Below are 26,322 nucleotides of genomic sequence, written 5' to 3' on the forward strand. Positions count from 1 at the left end.
CGGATTTCTCAATATCTTTAGGTTCCTCCTTGATTCGAAGATGTTTGTGGATTTGCTTCAGTGAGAAATCCTCAGAATTGTGAAGGAACTTTTTCCTATAACTTTTCCAAAAATATGGAAATTTTGCAATAATTACACCAACTTGGAAAGCTTTAGGAATATCGATCTTGATAACCCTTAGTTTATTTACAAGAACTTGTAACTCGTTCGCTTGTTCAATCATAGACTTTAAATCCAACATTTTGAAATCAGAAACTTTTTAGTACCTTCCTCCTCACCATGAAATTTTAACTCGAATGCCTTCCAAATTTCTGTTTCCAATTGGTTCCCGACGTGGAGATCATAGAAACAATTAGGAATTGTGTTCAGAATGTGTCTATGGCGCATCAGTTCATCCTCCTTTCGTTTCTTGCTTTTTGTCTTGAGTTCCTCCTAATCATTGTCTTGTGGTTCTGTAATTGGTGCCAATTCAGAATCCAAGACATATAAGATCTTCAAAGCAGTCAGGAGGAAAATCATATTGTCTTGCCAGCGAGTGAAGTTTGTTCCATTGAAATGGTCACACTTCACAAGGTCTTAGTTCATCACTTTGATGATGGAAACAGGAGCCTCAGTTGGAATTATTTAAGATACTATTAAACTGTTAGAAATTGACTATAAGTTAAATGGATCAAGGCTATAATTGTGAATATGAACACTTTCATAATACTATTTCAAGCACTCTCAAATGTAGGGAAGAAGAAATTTTGAACTAAGCAATAAAGAGGAGAGTTCAAATTAGATATTTTTCTAAATCCAAAATTGTATATTTATACACTAAATGGTGTCGTTTCACAAGTTTGACATACTTGATAAACACACCATTTAACTAAGTATTTCAACTCTTCCCACTAAGTATTGCAACTATTCTAAATAAAAAAATGAACTAGAGTAACGACCACTACCACGTGTGGAAGCTGTCCGCCACTAGTGCCTCTACTCCCACGTCCCCTCTTCTGGAGGTAGAATTGGTGAGGGGAAATGTGAAACTGACAAGTGGTTTAAGACTTGATACCACCATAGTCATTCATGCAGAACGCTTTCCTTGTTATCTCCATGATGAGATAACAAATACAACTATATATAAGGAGCATTAAAGTTAGTTAAACTTTCAATGTGGGACTATTTCATATACATTGAATGCTCACTTACTCACTCACAAGGTGTCATATTATTATTTGTACAAATCACATACACACACATACACACACACACAGACATACAAACACATACACACGCACACACACACACACACACACACACACACACACACACACACACACACACACACACACACACGCACACACACACACACACACACACACACACACACACACACATATATATATATATATATATATATATATATATATATATATATTTGAGTGAAATGATTGAATCCTTAATGAATTTCTCACAAAGGAATGTTCTAAAACCAATGTGCCTAGATTTTCCATTATACATTTTGTTGTATGCTCTAGCTAAAGTGATTAATTGGTTTCACTGAGTTATTAAAGACATTAGAGTTTCTACTATTCTTTTTTTACCTCCAATTCTTGATTGCTCTGATGAGAAATCCAATTGTTCCATATAAAGTTATCAATTGCATTGGTGAGAGTTTTAGAATCAAGGGTACGACAGATAAACCAGAGATGTTAGTTAAGCAGCCAAAGTCTTCTACTGAAGCAATCAACAATGTTTGTGATATCCTTCTTAGTCAGCTTCTGAAACACCATGTCAAAGGGGATCGACTGACCATTGTTATCCCGGATGAGGAATACATGTTGGGTCTTGAAGCTTGTAAACATACTCTTCATGGTAGGGTGATTGGGAAAAAGGGAAAAACTCTGTTAACGGTGCAAAACTTAAAAACAAAGCTCATGAATTTATGGAAATCAATTGTTAAATGGGGCGTTACTTCATGAAGAAAATGTTTCTTTAATTTTTCATTCTCTTCCCTAGAGGATGTAAGGCGTGTGAGATCCAAACTCTCCTCTGCACATGTTTGGGTTTGTATTCATGGTCTAGCTCAGGAGTATTGGAGGCCTACAATTGCTTTTCGCCATTGCAAGTAGCATTGGTATTCCGGTGTGTACCGACTCCGCTTCTTCTAAATGCATATTTTATCACCCGTTTGGTCATTTCGTGTGTGTGCTAGTGGACTTGGAGATGTCTAATGAATTGAAATATTAGGTTTTTATGGAACAAAAGGGATTCTCTTTCTTCGTTGAAATTGAATATGTGAATCTTACAGAATTTTGTTCTAACTGCAACATGACCGATCATTGCTTATCAAATTGTAAGAGATTCGTTGATGAGGGGGCTAAGGGAATGACCAATGGTAACCAGAAAAGAAGAGTGGAAGAGAAGGATGGCGAACATCCCAAAGTATACAAGAAGGTGCGTTGGCAAGTTCCTAGGGTTATTCAAAGTGATAGGGTTGCTACAGAGGTTTTGGATACTCATGTGGAAGAGGTTAACTTGATTGTTGTTTGTAGGGTTACTCATACTGAGTAGGTGGCAAGATGGGTTTCAGAAACTCAGGTGGATGTTTTTAATCTGACTGTGTTAGCTACTACACAATGTGACTTGGTTATTGCGATAATAAATCTTGTTAATACCAATGATCTAATTGAATCGAGGAAAGCAAATTTAGGCGATCAAACTGAAGTGGAGGCTCCGCCTAACAATGATTTATGTTTTGACCTGCAGGTCAATGATTATAATTAATTGAACATTGTGGATGTCGCTGAGGGTTCCTCTTTTGAAGACTCTCTTGTCAAGGAGACAAAACTTCTTTCTAGCAGTATTGATCCTAGCAATGAAGAAAGGCAGGGAATTGGTGATAGTTTATCTTCCCAATCTATTGTTGTAGCTGATATAAATGGTTTATTCAAGTTCAAAAGGACCTGGATTTCTTGAATTTATCTTGGGAAAATATGGTTCACAATGAAGAAAGGCAGGGAATTGGTGATAGTTTATCTTCCCAATCTATTGTTGTAGCTGATATAGATGGTTTCCAACTTGTCAGATCTAAATCCAAGAAAAAGTCTCAAAATAAGAAAGCTACAAGGAGCAATTACATTATAAGTGCAACGGTAAATTCGTGACCATAAAGCTATGGATAAACTTGACGTCAATAAAACCACATTCGCCACCGCGATTTTATTGTTTCTAGAGGAAAAGGGAAAAAGCACGAACAAAACCCAAAGATAAGAATTTTTCATATCCAAACTTATAAAATGTCAGAGATACATGTAAGGGGGTTGGTTTCACAGAGGGAAGGTGTTAGCACCCAAAGTGTCCTAGGTACTTCTAGGGATCCCTTTTTTATGTGCAAGTGATTTGGTCAAAATGATGATTGATAAAAATCTAGAGTGAAGGGATGAGAAAAGAATTCATTAATTATATTTTTGTGTTTGACAAGACCTTCAATCTTATCCCTACGTACCAATATAAAAATGAGGAATCAAAACCTCGTAGTTCGTGGTTAAAATTTCAAAGAAGTTGGTGAGTTGTTTTCAACAAAAGTTTAACAAGAAAAGGCACAAAAGGCCAAAGTTTTGAATGGGGTTGTTAGTTCTTTTTGTCTTTTTGAAATTTGAAGTCAATGTCGTTAAATTCATTGACAAGTTTGATTAAGAAAAAAAATTTAAAATTCATTGACATAAGCCCAAAGTTTCTAATCATTAAAACATGTCTAATTACAAACACAAACAAAGAATGTTTTTGAAAAGAGGGAGAGATTTTAAAATTAAAGAAGTGGGAGGAGATGAAGGGACTATCCTAGACAAAAATTAAAGAAGTGGGAGGAGATGAAGGGACTATCCAATAGACAAGAATATCATATAGAAACACATTTTCCTTTGGACTTTAGCAAGCAACAAGCATAAGAAATATCCAAGCAGTTATATGAAGGCCAACGCATCAAATAAAGATATTCCTTGTATGAACTCATAAGCAATCATCAGACATCAGCAGTAATAACAATATAACAATTAAACACAAAGACAAAGTGACAGGTAGATCAAGGACACACAAGGTCTTGCATTAGATGAAAGGCAGAGGTAAGGATAACTCAGTCTCAGATGATGGCATTGGCCAAGTTCTTCAAGAATAGGGAAGTTGCCTAATTCTAAGTCTAAGAGATCAAATCAAGTCCAACAGTCCACCAATTTTTTTCTAGGGTTTTTGTTGTTATTATTTGTTTTAAGGTCCTAAGCCCATAACACAAAATTAAAACAAGTAAACAACATATAAAATCACAGGATATGGCTCGAGTGAGCAAAGTGAAAAGGATTGAAACATAAATAAGTTGCATGAAATGTAAATGACAGATTAATGATAAAGGTACTGAAATTTAAAGTGCATTAAGAAAATGATTTGAAAGTAAAGCAAAATCAATAAAGAGTTAGTCAAATGTTAGTGAAGAATTTTAATTGTTTAAGTCATTCTTTGGAGAACACTCAACCATTCATTCACAAGTATGAATCCTTGAACCAAGACATCATCCATGAGAAGGGATCCAACTTGGATAATTCAACAAGTATACCACTAGGTCTCATTAAAGGAAAAAAGGACAAGTCTTAACACAATTCCATGAAGAATGGGAGACTTATAATCTCACTAACAGGAATGTTATGCCTTTTAGGACATCTTTAGCTATATGATAAGCAATCGTAATTGGACTTATGTAGAAGTGACAACTATCTGAGGCCGAAAATTAAAAATATCGATGTTAATGCATGTTAGAGATTTGGTACAAGGAACCAAACTCCTAAAACATACCACACACTAAAAGAAATGGGATGGACCTATCTCTGTCTGGGTCATGTTGATTCATCTGACACAAGGTCATTGATGAATCAACTAACATTAGATATGAAAAGAATTCATTGGTCAATGATGGATTATGGAAGGTTAGGGATGAAGATGAAGAGTGAAGGGTAAACAGAAACCTAAATTAATCATAGGAGGAAATTCATCTGATCAATAATATCCATTCATTTTGGGAGATGAAATATACATTTCATCAATCCCCTAAATCCAATAGTATTGGTCAAAGAAAAGTCAAATCAACCATAATCAAGGCCAAATAGAAAGTCAAACATCACAAGACCATAAAATGGCTCAACATAATTTTCAAGCAATTATTCAATTAAAAATTAATTAAAATACATTTTTAAATGGACAAAACATCAAATCCATTCAAAAGACTAAATAAATAGCCAAGGGATTTATCCTAGGTCAAATAAGGTCAAATGACCTTAGACAAAAAAATTCAAGATTTTTGGAAAGTCAGAAGTATCTTAAAAATATTTAAAACAAGTTGAAAATCATTTAATTCATAAAAAATATCAAAATTAATCCAAAAAATAATTTTAATTCAAAATATAGAAGATGAAAATATTTAATTTTTTTTTGGTAAAAGTCCCATATTTTTTGGATTAAAAATGAAATTAATATCAATTAAACAAAATAAAGGGATTAAATGAAAAATCCGAAATAAAAAAGAAATTAGAAAAAACGAGGGACATCAGATCTCCCTCATTAATTGAGGTAGTAAATCTGATGGCCAAGCGCGTATCATCCACCATGTTCCTTAGTCAATGCACGCACATGGATGATATTCAAAAGGAAGGACTCTGATTAGTGTAAAGACAAAGAGTCAGACAACATACGATCGCAAGTTTCGATGATGACAAAAGACCATCATGCACGTCTACAAACAAATGCAACACATTACCCATCATATCCTTTCCTACGTTTGTCTAAAACTATTATAATGATTAAAAACATATGTGGACAAAGTGTGATCATGACGAAATGCATGAAAAATCACAAAACACAGTTTTATGCAGATTTGAAGGCCTTGAGTCGACCATAGGGGTCAGCTCAAAGCTCACGGGTCAGCGCAAAGCTCAGCTAATCTGAAGATTGGTCAGCGCATGCTTCTTTGCGTCGACCATAAGGGTCGGCGCATAACTCACGGGTTAGCGCAAAAATCACTTGAGTCGACCAGAGGTCAGCGCATAGCATAATGATGCTATCCTGGGTCAGCGCATGGAACCATGGGTCGACCATAGAGGTCGGCGCATCACTCACGGCTCAGCGCACGCCGACCTATGGTCGACCGCTCGTGCGTAAACTCAGTTTTCTGAGTTATTTCCACTGTTTGAAATTCTGTTATTTTTGATTGGCTTTGTCAGTTACTATATATAGAAGTCAAAACACTTTTATTAACTAACATTTGCCAATTTGAGTTCAAGTGTTCTAGGAAACAAGAAAGAGTGAAAAAGGTGTCCAAGAGGATTGACTAACGTTAGGGTTTTGTCCTCCAATACGGGTTTGTGTTTGGGGGTTTTTGGACGAATCGCTTCATCAATATTCAGCCGAGCGAAGGTGATTGAGAAGAGGAAGTCTTCATCAGTCTAGTAGCGGATTCGGTGGCATTGAAGTGAAGGATTCGGGTTCGACTCGTTGTGTTTGAGATCAGCCGGGCCGAGGGTTTGAAGAACGGAAGATTCTTCAACAAAGGGGCTGGAATAGGAGGTCTAGCAACAACGATCGAAGGTCTTGATTCATCTTGAATCAAGGAGCAAGGATAGGAAGCATCATTCAACACATTGGAAGTTCTGTTGTTTGCATGCTTTGCAATCCTTGTATAAACGATTAAATTTCACAGGTGATATCTAATTAATCATCTCAATTCTAATTTTAGAATTGAAGGCAGACGTACCCCGAAGCGAGGACGGCGGGGGAACTGCCTCATCAAATCTCTGTCTTCTTTAATTTTCTGCATAAGTGTTTTTCAGCTTAAAAATTAAGTGATTTTAGTTTAAGCAATTTTACCAAACGGTGATATAAGTTGAGTAAGAGATTAAGACTGTTGTTTGAATCCAAAGTACAATAGTTTATTGTACTAGATAAATTTGAATTACTTACTCAACTCAAATATCTCTTGGAGTGTATGCACACCAAGTGTTTGTGAATTTGCATAAGCCAAAGTTGTCTTAAGTTTGCACTCAGTTTAATTTGGTATTTTGGATCATTGGAACTAGGCTTGCTAGTTAGTGAAATATATCAATTGAGTGTGCAAATAGTGTAGTGATTAGTATTTCATTTTGTCTCTAATCCATTAGCTTAACGCATATGCGGTTTTCCAATAACGGTTCGTTTTAGACTAAAATTTTCCTCGGCCGCTTCCGCATTCAAGACAAAATTTCAAAACCAATTTTCTCTCAAATTGGTAGCGCCGACTCAAGTTTTTAATTGGGATCTATTCAACCCCCCCTTCTAGATCCGTGCCATAGTCTAACAAGTGGTATCAGGAGCTCCGGTTCACTCCGTGCTTCAAAATACAAATTTGATAGAAAATGGCTAACGAACCTAAAGGGGCTTACAATAGAGCTCCCGTTTTCAATGGTGAAAATTATAGTTATTGGAAAGATTGTATGCGGGTGCACATAAATTCCATAGATAGAAAAATATGGAACGTTATTCTCAATGGTCCAATTCAAATAACCATGACCAATGAGAACAACGAATTGGTGCCTAAGCCCGAAGCACAATGGACCGATGATGATGAAAAGAAATACAATTATGATTGGAAAGCCAAAAATATCCTAATCTCCTCATTAGGTGTAGATGAATACTATCGTGTATCCCATTGTCCTACTGCTAAGGCCATGTGGGATTCACTACAAATTGCCCATGAGGGGACGAATGATGTTAAGTTGGCTAGAATCAATACACTAACACAAGAGTTTGATCTCTTTTTCATGGAGCAAGGGGAAACCATTACTGACATGCAAAAGAGATTCACTCATCTCATCAATCGATTACATTCACTTGGTAGGCCTGTTTCCAATGATATTGCTACTAATAAGATCTTGAGATGTCTTAACAGGGAATGGCAGCCGAAAGTGACCACCATCAAAGAGGCAAATGATCTTACCACATTGGACTTGACAACATTGTTTGGTAAACTACAAGAGCACGAACAAGTTCTCTAAAGCCTGGAACAACACGAAAAGAAAGATAAGAAAGACAAAGCAAAGGTGAGTGAAAAGAAATCAATAGCTCTAAAGACTTCCTCCTCAAAGTCTCAAGCAAAATAGCAAAGTGATTATTCATCGAGTGACGAAGAAGAAGAGGACAAGAGTGAAGATATGGGGTTGTTCGTCAAACGCTACAACTGTTACGTGAGAAAGAACGGCATCCAACATTCCGAGAAGAACTTGGTAAACTTTCGGAAGCAATCTAGGTTCTCTAAAAATGATGACTCAAAAGGAAAAACAACTAGAGGGTCGTGCTATAAGTGTGGAAAGCCGGGTCACTACAAACCGGACTGTCCGATGAACAAAAAGACAAAAGAAAAAGATTCATACAAATCACACAAGAAACCATCAAAGCCAAGGAGAGCATACATAGCTTGGGAAAGCGATAGCGACTCCTCCGATGATGAAAGTTCTAGTGATGAAGATGAAAATGCAAATCTATGTCTCTCTGCTCATCAAAAGAACAAAACGAAACAGGTACGACATGCTAAATATGAAAAATCCTCTAGTATGTCTCATCATGAATTACAAACTGCTTTTGATACTTTACACTATGAAGCAAAAGAGGCCTTTAAAAGGCTTGCCTCAAATAAGAATTTTTTTTCACATTTGGAACATAAAATTCAACAATCCGAAAGGAAACTTGAGGCACTTAAAGTTTCTATAGTGGAAAGCACAAAAACAAGTTATGAGGACCTTAAAAGTAGAATGATGAACTTTGGGTGTGATACTTGTTACATTTGGCAAGGTGAAGTAAGGAACCTAAAAGCCAAACTTGACAAGGCTCTTGAGCCCAAGATTACTTTTGCTATCGACAAATCAAATTTTCGAAAAAGTATGGTTAATCCATATCAAAAATATAAATATGTTATAAAGGATGAAGATAGCAAAAGCAATCCAAATGTAAATTTCTCTTGTCTCTATTGTTGCAAGAAAGGCCATTCCATTGCTAAATGTAGATTTAGGAGGTTCTTAGTTCCTAAAGGCATTTATCGATGGATGCCCAAATGCAACCATTTCGTTCCTCACCACTCAGGACCCAATAAGCAATTGGGTACCTTCTCTTGTTAATTATCTTGTCACAGGTACAATGCCTCGAGACTACCGAGAGAAGATGGGTTCTCGACAGTGGATGCTCAAGGCACATGTCAGGTGACATATCTCTCTTCATTGACTTTGTGGCTAAGAAGAAGGGATATGTAACTTATGGTGACAACAACCGTGGAGCAATACTTGGTAAAGGTGGTGTAGGTAATCCCTCCTCTACTACTATTTCTGATGTTTTGCTTGTCGAAGGTCTTAAACACAATCTACTTAGCATCAGTCAATTATGTGACAAAGGATACAATGTATCGTTTTCAAAAGATTGTTGCAAAATTGTACATAATGATGATAAGAAGAGTATGTTTAATGGTCTTCGTGTGAACAATGTCTATATGCTTGACTTAAATGAAGTATCGTTAACAAGTGACAAATGCCTTGTAACAATGAGTGAAGATTCATGGTTATGGCATAGGCGTTTAGCACATGTTAACTTTGGCTTACTTAACAAAGTAGTCTCAAAAGATCTAGTCCTAGGTCTCCCCAAAATTAAGTTCACCAAGGATCACCTTTGTGATGCTTGTCAAAAGGGGAAGCAAACGAGGATCTCTTTTAAATCTAAAAATATCATTTCAACAACGAGACCTCTCGAGCTTCTCCATATGGATTTATTTGGGCCATCTAGGATTAAAAGTCTAGGAGGAAACTATTACGGTTTCGTAATAGTGGACGACTTTTCTCGATTTTGTTGGACTATTTTCTTAGTAAGTAAGAGCGACACATTCGCCGCCTTTGAACGATTTGCTAAGCTTTCCCAAAATAAACTAAATACAAACATTGTTGCAATTAGAAGTGATCATGGAGGTGAGTTTGAAAATCACTTATTTGAAGAATATTGCGGTAACCATGGTATTGATCATAACTTCTCCGCTCCACGTACTCCTCAACAAAATGGGGTTGTGGAGCGTAAAAATCGAATTTTGGAAGAATTGGGAAGAACAATGATCAATGAAAGTGGCTTACCGAAATACTTTTGGGTTGACGCCATTAGTACGGCTTGTTACGTTCTGAATAGGGTGTTCATTCGCCCCATTCTAAACAAAACACCGTATGAACTTTTAAAAGGGCGAAAGCCAAATGTTTCTCACTTACATGTCTTTGGTTGCAAATGTTTTGTATTGAACAATGGAAAGGAAAACTTAGGGAAATTCGACTCCAAGGCCGACGAAGGTATCTTCCTCGGATACTCTCAATCTAGCAAAGCATATAGAATATACAACAAACGATTACTTACTGTAGAAGAGTCTGTACATGTTACTTTTGATGAATCCAATCCGAGAAACGTCGGAAAGGGTAGTGTTTTTCATGGTGCAGGTACATCTACCGAAGACATACTCAAAGGTGGCGAGCCGGGGATTGATCAACCCGACATAGTCAAAATTGAGGAGGACAAAGATGTACACCGTGAAGAAACCGAGGTAGTTCATCCGCCCTCAAACGATGATCTCCCTCAAGCTTGGAAGTCTTCCAAAGACCATCCAATAGACAACATTCTCGGGGACATCTCAAAGGGTGTAACAACTCGATCTAAGCTAAGTAATTTCTGTTATCACTTCGCTTTCGTTTCGCAGATGGAACCTAAAAACCCTAAAGAAGCCCTACTCGATGAACACTGGTTTTTATCAATGCAGGAGGAACTTAATCAGTTCACCAGAAATGAGGTTTGGGACCTCGTCCCTCCTCCGCGAGATCATCGAGTAATCGGCACCCGATGGGTGTTTAGGAACAAGCTGGACGAAAACGGGGTAATAACCCGTAATAAGGCGCGTTTAGTCGCGCAAGGGTATAACCAAGAGGAAGGCATCGACTATGAGGAAACTTATGCGCCGGTTGCCCGACTCGAGGCTATACGCCTTCTCCTTGCTTTCGCTTGTGCGAAAGACTTTAAGCTATTCCAAATGGATGTCAAGAGTGCGTTCCTTAACGGTCACATAAATGAAGAGGTCTATGTCGCACAACCTCCGGGTTTCGAATCCCATGAGTATCCTGATCATGTTTATAAACTAAAAAGAGCTTTGTATGGCCTCAAACAAGCTCCTAGAGCTTGGTATGAGAGATTAAGCAAATTCTTACTCGATCAAAAATACTCAAGAGGAAAGGTTGACACAACCCTCTTCATTAAACGTCAAGGAAAGCACTTGATATTAGTGCAAATTTATGTAGATGATATCATATTTGGATCTACTAACATGAATCTGGTGAGAGAGTTTTCTGACCTTATGCAGGGCGAATTCGAGATGAGTATGATGGGAGAGCTTACATACTTTCTCGGTCTGCAAATTAAACAGCTCAAAGAAGGAACTTTCGTGAGCCAGACAAAGTACTGTTTGGACCTTATCAAGAGATTTGACATGGCAAAAGCTAAGGCCATAGACACCCCATGCCTACGTGTACCAACTTGAACAAAGATGAAGACGGTAAGGAAGTAGATGTAAAACGGTATAGAGGTATGATTGGTTCACTCCTTTATCTTACTGCTTCTCGTCCCGATATTATGTTTAGCGTATGCATGTGTGCAAGATATCAATCATGTCCCAAGGAATCCCATTTAAAAGCCGTCAAACGAATACTTCGATACCTCTCCGGTACTCCGAAATATGGACTGTGGTATTCCAAAGGTAATGATTGTTCTTTGGTAGGTTTTTCCGATTCCGACTTTGCCGGTTGCAAATCGGATAGGAAGAGCACCAGTGGCACTTGTCACTTATTTTCAAACTCTTTGGTCAGTTGGCATAGCAAGAAACAGGTTTCTGTTACTTTGTCAACCGCCGAAGCGGAATACGTTGCCGCCGGTAGTTGTTGTGCCCAAATCCTATGGATTAAGCAACAACTATTGGATTTTAACCTCAAACTTGAACGTATTCCCATTTTTTGTGACAATACAAGTGCCATTAACCTAACCAAGAATCCTGTGCTACATTCTCGCACCAAACATATCGAAATACGACACCACTTTCTTCGGGATCATGTAGAGAAAGGTGACATTGTGTTTGAACATGTCAATACTGAAAATCAACTAGCGGACATTTTCACAAAGCCGCTAGCCACTGAACTTTTCTTTCATATCCGCCGAGAACTTGGCATTCTCGATATTTCGGAACGGGCACTATAATCTGTTGTTTTACCTTATTCCATATAAGACTTTAATCTTGTACTTCTAACAAATCTATGTTGTTATAAGCACAAGTCTACCGTTCACTAAGTCACTCCGGCATTGAGGTGATACTGTTCCTCTCTTTCTCTCTCTGCAAAATCTCATGACTACAATAGTTATATCTCATAATGATGTTGTTTATATATATATATATATATATATATATATATATATATATATATATGATCTCTCTCTTTGGATGTTTATTGCTGTATGAACTGTTAATTATGCATCAAACCTGTCATCGCATGTGCCAAATAGTGAAAAATTGAAATTTGGACTGTATGAGTCGACCGCAGCAGGGCTATGGTCGACGCACGCTTAAATAATTTCTGCATTTTCTCAAAAACCAAACAGTATGCGTCGACGCATACAAGGCTATGGTCGACGCATCGCTCGAAAATTTCGTTTTTCTGTAGAAAAATTTAAATCGTTTTTCATGCATTCCCATTCAAAAAATCATCACTAAGTGTGCATTTACATTCCATCACCTTTCAAACTACCCACTACTTTGTAACTTGCATCTACCTAGTGGCTATTGTTCCTTGATCTTCCATCTTCCCAAAACCCTAACCTTTCCACTATAAATTGGGAGAAACCTCTCTCTAGCAGAATCACTTTCAAAACCCTTCTTAAACCTTCTCTCTATACCCAAACACTCAGTTTCAAACTTGCTCAAATGGCTTCCACATCACGCAGACCTTCCGGCAAGAGATCCTGAGAATCATCCGCCGCATCTCTCCCCATATCTGTTGTATCACTCGTTCCACCCGCTCGCGTCGAAGCCTTCAACAGAGATTTCGGCAAAAGAGGAGTTGTGCAACAACATGCGTTCTACAAACTTACCGCTGAATGCATGCACCTTCCTGAAGTCCTGGCTCTGTTGCAGCATCAGGGCTTTATCAACTTCTTGGAATGTAATACTAAATACAGTGAAGACCTTGTTCGAGTGTTCTATGTCGGCCTTCATGACAACTTTCGCGGGCACAAGTTCCACTCTAGAATTGGTCCGACAAAGGTACCGCTTAAATCAAATATCTGGAACCAATATTTTGATATGTCTGTTGATAATGCTGGAAACCCTCTACCTGAGGTAACTGACTCTCACCACATAGATGGCTATGAGTTTAAGAGTGCATTGAATAACATGCTGAGACGACCCTATCCTGATCAGTTTGTGAACAGTGACGCGTTCCCACGAACTGTCACTGCCGGCAAGCTGAAAGCCGGAGAAAGGATTCTACAGTGGGTAGTCTCACGAATCCTGCGACCAAAGAAGGGCGGTCTCTCCAGAGTCGAACCGACCGAGGTTCATCTGATTTACATTCTAAAAAATAAGATGAAAATCAACTGGCCGTACTACATTGCCAGTAGAATGTTTGGGCTACGTGACTCCGGACGAGGAACGGCTCTTGCCTATGGATCCTTCATTCAAGAGGTCCTGACTGCAGCCAACGTTAATCATCCGTCTTTCCCGTACACTTCCATCTCATCTGACAAAGAGTTCAGCACAAAAACTATGTCTATGATGGGATATCTTTGGTGCAATGAGCGGAGAATGTATAAGTTTATTCGAAGAGCAAATGTTCCTGCAGATGATGACAGTGATGAAAGCGAAGAACAAGAAGATGAAGAAGAAAATGAAGAAGAAGAAGCCAGGCACGATTTTGATCACAATGGTGGAGATGATAGTACTCCACCCGTTGACACTCATGACTACTCTGGCTCGGCTTGGGTTCAGCAGTCGCATACAAATGAAGAGGATGTTCCACGCTGGGGTGGCTGGGGTGAATGGCAACATACGGGCTGGTCAACTCTACGTCAATTTTACCAGCCGTATCACCAAAATGAGGAAGAATCTCCTCCGTCCCCTCCACAGCAAGCAGATTCTTCAGAACTGTTGGATATGATGCGCAATATGCAGATCGCTCAACAGTCCTTCATGCAAGCTCAAGATGAGCGCTATGCTCATATCAACGAGCAACTTCAAGCCCAAAATGAGCGTCTCGACTCCTTCTCTACAAGCATGAATGACCGGTTTGCAACCTTTTCGGCTTCATTTGAATTTCAGGAAAAGTCAATCGACGAGAGTCTCAAGCATCTGAACGGTGTCACTGAATACCTATCATCTCTGGCTGACCCTTACAAAAACCCGGGCATTTGTTATCATCCAGGACACCGTCACTAGGACATAGACATTCACATGCACTTTGTAGTTTGATTGTTATTTTGAATGTATTTATATGTTTTGCTTGTTCTTAATAAATGACTATTGCTCAGAAATGACATTGGTGTGTTATTATTATCTGTTTATGTTATTTCCTGTGAAATTTCCTTGTTCTCTTGAATAATCACTCTGTCTCTCTTTTTGATGTTGTCAAAGGGGGAGAAAAGTGCACAAAGCAGGCAGACAAAAATGCCCACAACTAACAGTCGCTTTCTGCAGATAGCCTTAGATTACAAAAGAAAGGGGGAGTGTGCAAAATGTGTCAATACCGCATGCTGTTTGTCACGTTGATTTATACAGGTTGTCATCATCAAAAAGGGGGAGTATGTAAAGACAAAGAGTCAGACAACATACGATCGCAAGTTTCGATGATGACAAAAGACCATCATGCACGTCTACAAACAAATGCAACACATTACCCATCATATCCTTTCCTACGTTTGTCTAAAACTATTATAATGATTAAAAACATATGTGGACAAAGTGTGATCATGACGAAATGCATGAAAAATCACAAAACACAGTTTTATGCAGATTTGAAGGCCTTGAGTCGACCATAGGGGTCAGCTCAAAGCTCACGGGTCAGCGTAAAGCTCAGCTAATCTGAAGATTGGTCAGCGCATGCTTCTTTGCGTCGACCATAAGGGTCGGCGCATAACTCACGGGTTAGCGCAAAAATCACTTGAGTCGACCAGAGGTCAGCGCATAGCATAATGATGCTATCCTGGGTCAGCGCATGGAACCATGGGTCGACCATAGAGGTCGGCGCATCACTCACGGCTCAGCGCACGCCGACCTATGGTCGACCGCTCGTGCGTAAACTCAGTTTTCTGAGTTATTTCCACTGTTTGAAATTCTGTTATTTTTGATTGGCTTTGTCAGTTACTATATATAGAAGTCAAAACACTTTTATTAACTAACATTTGCCAATTTGAGTTCAAGTGTTCAAGGAAACAAGAAAGAGTGAAAAAGGTGTCCAAGACTCATCATCTTCATCTTCAACATTTCACAACACATCATCTGCACACAATTACTTTTGATGTGGTTTGTGATCGATTAAAGGTGATAAGGTTCGAAGCTGTGATCGAAGAATCCAGTTCGGGTTGAAGCTTGTGGCAGGTTCTTTCTTGAATAAAACCGTTAGGGTTTTGTCCTCCAATACGGGTTTGTGTTTGGGGGTTTTTGGACGAATCGCTTCATCAATATTCAGCCGAGCGAAGGTGATTGAGAAGAGGAAGTCTTCATCAGTCTAGTAGCGGATTCGGTGGCATTGAAGTGAAGGATTCGGGTTCGACTCGTTGTGTTTGAGATCAGCCGGGCCGAGGGTTTGAAGAACGGAAGATTCTTCAACAAAGGGGCTGGAATCGGAGGTCTAGCAACAACGATCGAAGGTCTTGATTCATCTTGAATCAAGGAGCAAGGATAGGAAGCATCATTCAACACAATTGAAGTTCTGTTGTTTACATGCTTTGCAATCCTTGTATAAACGATTAAATTTCACAGGTGATATCTAATTAATCATCTCAATTCTAATTTTAGAATTGAGGGCAGACGTACCCCGAAGCGAGGACGGCGGGGGAACTGCCTCATCAAATCTCTGTCTTCTTTAATTTTCTGCATAAGTGTTTTTCAGCTTAAAAATTAAGTGATTTTAGTTTAAGCAATTTTACCAAACGGTGATATAAGTTGAGTAAGAGATTAAGACTGTTGTTTGAATCCAAAGTACAATAGTTTATTGTACTAGATAAATTTGAATTACTTACTCAACTCAAATATCTCTTGGAGTGTATGCACACCAAGTATTTGTGAATTTGCATAAGCCAAAGTTGTCTTAAGTTTGCACTCAGTTTAATTTGGTATTTTGGATCATTGCAACTAGGCTTGCTAGTTAGTGAAATATATCAATTGAGTGTGCAAATAGTGTAGTGATTAGTATTTCATTTTGTCTCTAATCCCTTAGCTTAACGCATATCCGGTTTTCCAATAACGGTTCGTTTTAGACTAAAATTTTCCTCGGCCGCTTCCGCATTCAAAACAAATTTGCAAAACCAATTTTCTCTCAAATTGGTAGCGCCGACTCAAGTTTTTAATTGGGATCTATTCAACCCCCCCTTCTAGATCTGTGCCATAGTCTAACAATTAGAACGTGGACTCAAGATCAAATGGTTGGAACAATGCCCACACATCACCAAATCCCTAACTCCGGTTGTCTTGTCTGGTAGACCTGATTGGACTGGTCCACCATCAACCATCAAGAAAATGAAAAGTAAGGACACTATTTTAAAGAGAAAAATCTTAGGAGCTTGAATCTGGCCTCAATTTTATCTAATTCCAAATATATTGAGAGATATGAGAAATTGAATTTTGAGGTACACGATCTGAGTTGTTTCGGTCTTCATCTCAAAGCAACTCAATCTTGTTGTCTAAATTTTTAGGTCTTCAGACAACCGATAAACAAAGAGAATAGTAGAGAAGTGGTTTGCTATCGCGCACGGATCAACACGAGTAATTAAAAAATGGTAGTTTAGCGGAAGCGACAATTTGAGTTTCATATCGCAAGGATTCTTGTATTATTGTTAACCTAATGAAATCGATTTAGCGGGGTTTTATGTTTTAGGGATCGATTTAGAAAACAAAGTAAATAAGTGATTAAAATAAGCGATTATAAAATAAGTCAATCTACTATTTTCGATTTCCGGTTAATCACTGATTTTTACCTACTAACTTCCAAAGCGGCTTCGATCTCAACTCGATTCAATTTCAACTGACAAGCACAATATATATGACATATTGGTATTCCTATATTCCGAATTAAACAAACGGATTAATACAATCGAGAATTAAGCAAACACGATTTACAAACGCGATTTAACGACAAAGCAACGAAAACGACGATTAACAGTTAGGAATGCAATCATACTAATTTAATCAAAACAATTCCATAAAATACATATTAAGCAAATGAATTTTCATAGAATAGAACTAAAAGAGAAATTAAATTAAATTGATATGATAAAAACCTCAAAGCCTTAGAAATTCGGTTACAACAGATTGACTCTCGAAGATTAGTTCCTCTTCATAATCGTACAAAACAAAAGGTTATCGTGAATAATGTGCAAGGTCTACAGTACCTTGGATGATCCTTTTAAACAAAATAAGGGTTTCACTTATAATCCAAACTGGGTAGGAAAACCTAAATCCGGCTCAAAAAATGGCCCAAAAAGAAATTATTTCCTAAGGTATGAAACTTCAACGAATTATGTGAGACTTGTTGACTCCGAATCAACTTTTGTCTTCGACATAAACGTTGTATCTCTTTCTCTTATCTTTCCAACACATGTCAGAATGCACAAAACGGAATCCCTTAGCTAAAGTTATGATCCGAACAGTGAACATGTATCAAATAACCACTAAAACTGAAAATAGCGAACGAAAATAGATTAAAGGAAAACATGAACTTAAATCTAAAAAACATAATAAAATAGTAAAATAAGTAAAATAAAATAGATAAATTACTAAATATATTTATAGAATAATGTGCATCAAAAGGCACTGATCAAATTCCCCCATACTGGAACTTTTGCACTCCGAGCAAAATTACAATTTCAAAATAAAAGGAAAGAAAACAGAGCATGCACTTCCAAAAGTTTTCAAGATACAAGGTACAAGCAGAATTCTAAGTCTAAGCTTCAAGAATATGGTGTTAGTAAGAAACTTTTTGTGACATTCAAAGTAGATAGGAAAACAGATTACTAAAGAGTACATCAACAGTAGTAAGATCCTCATAGGATAAAATTCACTCAACTCACAAGTGTTTAGATTAATTGTTTACACTCAAAGCACAACATGAAAGTTATTACTACCATAAGCTTGAAAAAATCTAACATCCACAATTGAAATACATGCACATAAAGATGAAATGGACTTTTATTTGGTTGTAACATGGCTAAGATAAGGGTGAGATAAATCCTAAGGAGGTACTAGACTAAAATTCAAAGAGACAAAAGAGACTTGAAATAAACTCCAGGAGTTGAATTTACAAAATATTTCATTCACTTTAACAACTCTATAATAACTATTTTCATTCATATTTTTCTTCTCCTATCTCTTTTTATTTCCTCTTTTCTTTTCTATTTCATAAGGAGTATTGTCACACCCCAAACTTTACCCCTAGTTTTCATAATCATTTTCATCATAGACATCATTCATGCATAGCTAACCTCAAGATCAAGATATGTTTGGTTTGTTTCATATGTGAATTAGGATTTCCCTCAAAGAGCTTAAAGGATTGATCAGTCAAAGTTTTGGATTGATAATCAATAAATCAAGTTCTCATACACTCAAGAGATCTCCCTCCATCAACAAATAAGGGTATTATGGCCTAATCACAAGTGCATCAAGCTTCACTTTCATCTGGTTCACTAATTAGGGTTTCTCAACAACATTCAATTTCATCTAAGAATTTTGATCAAGACATAATCTCAAGCCTTTAGACACCACTCAACATACTAAAGCACATGTTAGGGCACATCCATTATGTTCAATTTGCTCAAGAGTTTGAATTCATTGAAGATCAAGAAATTCAAATTCATCTAATACACAATCAATGCACTACAAAGTCAAACCTTTGACTTTTGAGACTTATGATCAAATATGAACTTCTCAAGTTAAATTTCACGAGTATATTCTTAATTTAGGAATTTGATAAAGAAAAATCAAGATAAATGAGGTTACTCAAGTATCCAAATTTCATGTTCAAGTGCACTACTTTCTCAAGTCATAACTTCCAATCCGAGCATCCATTTTATTTGCTCCAAAGCACAAATTAAAGCTCTTGTTCCATAATTCAACTTTGTACTAGAGGGTTGATTCCCTAAAATTGCAAGGATTTTGAGTTATGAGGACATAAAGTTGGTGTCTCAAGTTGAAACACTTAGAAAATTTTCATGTCAGCTTTGATCCCTAAAAAGTGATAAACTTTACGGCCAGTTTTCATCATGATCCACTTTGATTCAGAAAAAACTCAAAACATGAAAGTTATAGAGAATGTTTGGGGATTTTTTAAAAGTACAAGTACATTTTTTTCCCATGCATGAGCTGTGAGTTTCGAAAATGGGAAGTTGGGGTTCCAAACTTGAATATCAAGTCATGTTCATGATGATTTTTTGGAGGAAAACCATTTCAAATGTGAAAATCTCTTGATTGCAGGTCCTCTTGTGTATAAATCTCTCCATAATCATATGTTTATATGAATCCTAAGTGCATTACACAAGGAGTTGAGGTTTTGTCCATTGCATTATACCATTTATGGGTGAATTTCCAAAAGGTGACATTACTACTTTGATAAAGCAAGCTTTATGTCAATAAATCACTCTTTCACCCTTGAAATTTGTCCCTAACAATCACAAATAATCTTAAGAGATCAGAAGCAAACTTGTAGAGGCTAGGGAAATATGACAAACTCCTTGAAACTCAACTATTCATGCAAACTTCTCATTCATTCTCAACCAAAACCATAATTTCACAACTTTTGTTTCTAATCAGTTCCAATCCTCACTCTTCTCCTATAAATAAAGAGATACCTTAAGCCTTAAAAGAAAACAATTACCCCTCAACACTTCATCAAACTCCCATTCCATTAGAATTTGCAAAAACACACTATTTTTGAAAGTTCTCTAACCAAACTTATTATCCACGTGTACCTTCCAAACAAACACCATAAATCATATCTAGACATCATTTAGAGCTTGTTTAATCACTTGAACAAGTTCTATAGCATCTATTTAATCACTCACCATTTTACTTCTTCACTTTGCAAGGACACTTGTGTGAGATAATATAAGTTGTTTCTGGCCATTCTCGTTGTTCAAACACTATCCTCGAGGACCAACAAGGCTGGTAGAATCTCTCTCTTATCTCGATAGTAGCTAAGAAGAAGCATTGGACTTTCTCCAAAAGGTAAGTGCATTTACACTTCAAACTCTTGTTCATGCATCCTTCTTTAATATTTATTGAAGTTAAAATATAGTACATATTGTGTTTTTTGTATATTTGCTACTGTTTGCATTATACCATGCTCATGCATTGAGATTTTATTGTTTGGAAATTAAAAGTGCAATTCTGGTTTTTGCCTTGGCACACTTTGTAGATTGAGTTTTAGGATGATATAATGATACCAATAGATTCCTTGTGAAAAATAGAGTAATTTAGGTTCTTACGGTTTTTAATTTCATGGAAAATTGAGAGAGTTATGGTTGTTTGAAGTTTTGAGAAAAAAATTAAAAGAAACATGCAAGAACACGAGGAAGAAGATGATGAATTGGTCTCATTTTCTAGTTTCTGGAATAATTTTATTATATATATTAATATTTGTAACTACGATAATGGATGTATCATCGCCCCAGTGGTTAGAGTGTGTGTGTTAAGGCTTTAAGTGTGCAAGAGGATTGGGGTTTGAATCCTGCTTGTCCCAAACCCATTATTATTCATTGTTTTTCTTGCCTATTTACTTTTGTTATTTTTCATAAATTCAAAGACTCATAATTTGATGATCCCTAAGCCTTTTTGAGCCACTCTTTTTGCCATGTGTTCATAATCTTGTCTATTTTATTATGGTGAAAAGAAATTCCAGAATTTGTTTATTTTTCACATACTTATACTTGTCTAAAGTTGATACCTTTTTAGGATTGTTTTAGGATTTCAAATTACTTTCTTTAGTTGATACTTTAATTTTTCTTGATCACCATGACTTGTATGAATGTAGTGAATCATACATGAACTTTTTTTGATGTTGTTAATATGTGCCTCTTGGTTTTTACCTAATTTTGACTTACTTTAATGTATGTTTACATGTTTATGTGCTTTGAACTTTTGTTAATATTCCATGAAATTTTGTGTGCTTATTTTCCCATTGATCCATGATTCACATGTCATTATTTCATGTCTTGTTGGACCTTTGTGTGCATGTGTTCCCTTGTGTTTGTCTTTGTTTATGTGTTTACAAATGCTTTAAACTTGTAGTAACATGTCTTTGTATGAATTGTATGCTTACATGTTCAAACTTTTTGTATGATGTTGAACCTTTGTTTGTGATCATATTGAACCTTAACATGCATGTATTTAATACCTTAAATTGTTTTCATGATAAAGTTGATGTTATGATTAAACCATGTCTTACTTCATGCGTACACATGTTCATTCATACTTATTATGACATCCATATACATGTTCATGAATTGTTATGTCATTCATATTTGTTTCTTCATGATGATATATCCATGTCATTCATATTCATGTAACTTTATACATCTTTGATTGATGTTGTTGTACCTTTGTTCAGGTTCACATGTTGTACATATGTGTATAAATACCAATGTTGATATTATTATGATCATGCTTTCATATCTTTGTTGATGTCATGCTTGAACATCTTCTTTATCATGTGTTTATATTTGTTGATGTCATGTATGAACATCTTCTTCATTTGATTATCTTTGTGGATGTCATGTTTGAACATCTTCTTCATCCTTGTTTGTTCTTGTTGATGTCATGTATGAACACCTTCTCCATTTAATTATCTTTGTGGATGTCATGTTTGAACATCTTCTTCATCCTTGTTTGTTCTTGTTGATGTCATGCTTGAACATATTATTTACCATTTGTTTATCTTTGTTGATGTCATGCTTGAACATCTTTCTTTATCATGTGCTTATTTTTGTTGATGTCATGCTTGAACATCTTCTTCATCTTGCTTATATTTTGTTTATCTTTTTTCCTAAATCCAAGGGAAAGAACTCTTTATTGACTTAATGTCATAGGTAGTTTAGCAATCCCTAGTTTCCCTTTGACCTTGTTAGAGTCATTATTAGTTTCAACTTAGATTCAAGTAAGAGTTACTTGGTAACTCTTGTTAGTATGTTTGTTATGAACACTTACTTCCCCCTTTGGAACCTTGATCACTATCAAGTGTTCTTTCACCCTTATTTAGGTGAACTACGGTTGCTTTGATTCCATCCTTATAAGGATACGTAGGCACATGACCACGATGTTTTGGCGAGCAAACTTAATAAAACCTTTAGGTCCTTCCGAATAAAACATTTCCAAATAATAGCAAACAAATAATAACATGACACAAATACTTTCAAAAGGTTCCTATAGGATACTATAGATACTGAGGATGCTAATACCTTCCCTTAGTATAACCAGGCCCCAAACTTTAGATCTCTTCGCATTGTTTTTACATTGCACAATTAGGGTTTTATTTGATATTTTCCCTTTCCCTTGGATAAATTAAAGTTCGGTGGTGAAAATTTAATGTTTTGTGATTCAAGTTAATACGATAGCTTGATATCCGATTCTCACCGTGATAGAATGGCGACTTCAGTGGGGAATATTCAAAGAGGGTTAAGTCTATTTTGATTATATTTGTGTTGTTATTATTAGTTGTTTTCCTTGTTTGTTTGGACCTTTGTTTTGGGTGATCCATTGTGTAGTGAGTTATGTCCTAACCCGGACTTGAGTGTACATAAGATAGGATGTGGTACAGTCAAGAAGGCTTATAGGGAGTTTAATCCCGAACAAGCTGACTTGAGAATCCACCACTCATGTGGAGGTTCCCTTTACAATTAGTATTGTTGATCAAGCAATTGTGAAAACACATACTATATTGATTTGGGTAACTTGAGAAGCTGAGGACCTTAGTAACCCCCTTTACCGCACTTGGTCTTTAGGATGTAGTGCGATGAGTATGAAGTGTAAATCTAAAATAGTTGATACGCAATACTACACTCAAATGAGATTCTCTTGAGAATATTATTAACTCCCGAGTAATTGGCATGTTGATAATATCCGAAAGATGGGTCAATGATTTTTGGGAACCTTTGTAGAACCCGTTGTACAGGTACAAAATAAACCCATAGTACATTTGGGATGGTTAGACCCATGGCCTCATGCTCGCAACGTGGAACCTTTGAACCCTATTTGTGTGTGACCCTTGTTTGTGTGTTTGTGAATTCATGCATCCATGCATCATAAAAATCATTTTTTAACAAAGTTTTCAAGAAACTTAGGAACTTTTGTTGCAAACATTAGGTTTATCATGGATTTTGGAAGGAAAAAGACTCAAAAGTACACTTTCAAGAGTCATAAGTTAGAATACCTAAGGAGATTGGGATCTTTGGTTGTTGACACAGAGGCTTTCAGCAAAAGATATGGACATTTTCTCTCTCTTTTGAAGATCAACATGGCAGATGGACTGCTTTCTACTTTGATTAAGTTTTATGATCCCGTGTATCACTGTTTCACTTTCCCCGTTTATCAGCTTATGCCAACACTTGAAGAATACTCTCATTTGATTGGTGTTCCTATTTCTAGTCAAGTTCCATTTTCTGGTTTGGAGGAAGATCCCAAAGATCGAGACATTGCAAAGGCTACTCACTTGAAAATGTCAGAGATCAGGGATCACATGACCACAAAAGGAAAAATGCTTGGTTTGCCAACTAAGTTTCTAATGAACAAAGCTCAGTATTTTGCTAGAATGAGGAGTGTGGATGCGTTTGAGGCTATTTTTTCTCTACTTATCTATGGATTGTTCCTATTTCCTAGATTTGATGACTTCGTTTCCATGGATGCCATCAAGATCTTCTTAATAGGAAATCCAGTTCCTACTTTGCTTGTTGATGCCTATCATTCTATTCATATGAGGAATTCTTACAGCGGAGGAATGATTACATGTTGTGTGCCTATGTTGTACAAGTAGTTTATTTCTCACTTGTCTAGGTCTCATTCTTTTTGGGATCTTAAGGATGGTCTTTTGTGGTCACAGAAGATTATGTCGCTCACACATTCAGATATTGTTTGGTATAGTCGTGACTATGATGGAGTAAGTGTCATTGATAGTTGTGCAGGATTTTCTAATGTACCTCTCCTTGGTACAAAAGGAGGCATCAGTTACAACCCAATCCTAGCTCGGCGTCAACTCGGTTATCCAATGAGGGATAAGCCAAAGAATATTCACTTGGAGGGTTTGTTCTGTAAGGAATGTGAAGATTGCAAAGTGCTCAAAGAGAAGATTGTGCATGCTTGGTGCCATGTTCATAAGCTAGAAAAGAAAGTCTTAGGGAAGACAAATTGTGTCTCCTTAGAACGTTATCTTAAATGGGAGCAAGATATGGCCATCAACTTGAAAATGCCTTATCCTCGCCAAGAGCCTTTGCCTTTAGCTGACATAGAACCTACCTATATCTTCATGACTGATGCAGAGAAGTTGAAGATTGCTTTGACCAAAGCGTATCGAGAAAGGGACGCTTGGAAGAACAAGTATCAAATCATCAACAATGAGGATGAAGAACTTCAAAGGCAGGTGAAGATGAAGAATGAAGAAGAGCTCTCCAACAAGAAGAGGAAGGTGCAAGAGGATTTATTTTCCTATGGCGTTCAGTCAAATACTCCTTGGAAGTTGATTGTGGACAAGCTTGTGCTCGAGAAGGCTGATATGGAAGAACAAATCAAGAAGCTCAACTTGAGGCTACTAGGGGAATCTCCTTAGGACTTTACTTAGCTTTTATTTATCTTTGTTTAGAACTTTTGAAAGTGTACTCAAATTTTGTAACTCCCTTTGATTAATGAAATGAGTTTCTTTTGGTCATTGTTATTTTCCTTTTGATGTTTGCAATTATCTCTTAAGTTCCTTGAAACTTTTAAAATTTTGCATTTTCATTGCATTCATGCACATGTCATCACACTTGCATTTTATATCAAAATAAAAACTCATTTTCGTCATTTCTTCTCCAATAGGTTCCACACTAAGACCCTCACACCAGTACAACACCAGAGCTCAAGCCCGACGTAGAATGGCCGAGCAAGAGCAATATATGAAGAGATTCAATGAAGAGCTTATAGATCTACGTGGGAATATAGGTCAAATCATGGAGATGTTGCAAGTAATACGTGCAAAGATGGATACTCAACCCACAATTGTTTCTGAGATCGTCAATCCAGTGATTAATCCTCAGCCAACCGTTACTACTCCAGCAACTTGGCCTCCCTTTGGTCTTCCTCATGGTTTTGTGCCTCCTCCTCAAGGACACTCCACTCAATACACAGTTCCACTAACTACTGAAGTTAATCAAGTGATTCCCACTTTTGCACCCACTGCCATGCACACTCGAGTTTAACCGTACTTCGATGATCATCAACATGTGTATGATATACTTGATATGTCTGAAGAAGGTGATGAAAGACATGAAAAGCTGAGAGAAAACGTTGAAACTATTGAGATAAGGCTGAGAGCAATGGAAGGTGATCAGATCTTTGGTGGTGCTGTCAGAGAAATGTGCCTTGTATCTGGATTGGTGATCCCCGTAAAATTCAAGACACCCAACATTGATCAATATGAAGGAGCTACTTGTCCCAAAAGTCATCTCATCATGTACTATAGAAAGATGGCAGCTCATGTGGACAATGACAAACTCATGATCCATTGTTTCCAAGACAGTTTGAAATGTGCCTCTTCCAAATGGTACTTGACCCTTGATCAAACTCGCATCCGTTGTTTCCAAGATTTGTCTGATGCTTTCATCAAACAATACAAGTACAACATGGATCTAGCTCCTGATAGAAGGAAATTGTTGAACATGTCCCAAAAAAATTCTGAATCCTTTAAAGAATATGCACAAAGGTGGAGAGAGACTACATCTCAAGTGGAACCTCCATTAACTGAAAAAGAATTGGCAGATTGGTTC

General features: G+C 37.0%; 1 protein-coding gene across 1 annotated transcript; it reads left to right on the top strand.

The window, feature by feature from the left end:
• Positions 1 to 23,678: 23,678 nt before the first annotated feature.
• On the top strand, positions 23,679 to 24,338 carry LOC127080199 (uncharacterized). Its single transcript, XM_051020530.1, has one exon. The coding sequence runs from the start codon at positions 23,679 to 23,681 to the stop codon at positions 24,336 to 24,338; it is 660 nt and encodes a 219-aa protein (XP_050876487.1).
• Positions 24,339 to 26,322: the final 1,984 nt, after the last annotated feature.

The sequence above is a fragment of the Lathyrus oleraceus genome, chromosome 5, assembly GCF_024323335.1.
Source record: "Lathyrus oleraceus cultivar Zhongwan6 chromosome 5, CAAS_Psat_ZW6_1.0, whole genome shotgun sequence".
In the NCBI taxonomy this organism is placed as follows: Eukaryota; Viridiplantae; Streptophyta; class Magnoliopsida; order Fabales; family Fabaceae; genus Lathyrus; species Lathyrus oleraceus.

Excerpts from the sequence above, each read along its gene's own strand:
- LOC127080199 (XM_051020530.1), top strand. The coding sequence starts at position 23,679 with ATGGATTTTGGAAGGAAAAAGACTCAAAAGTACACTTTCAAGAGTCAT.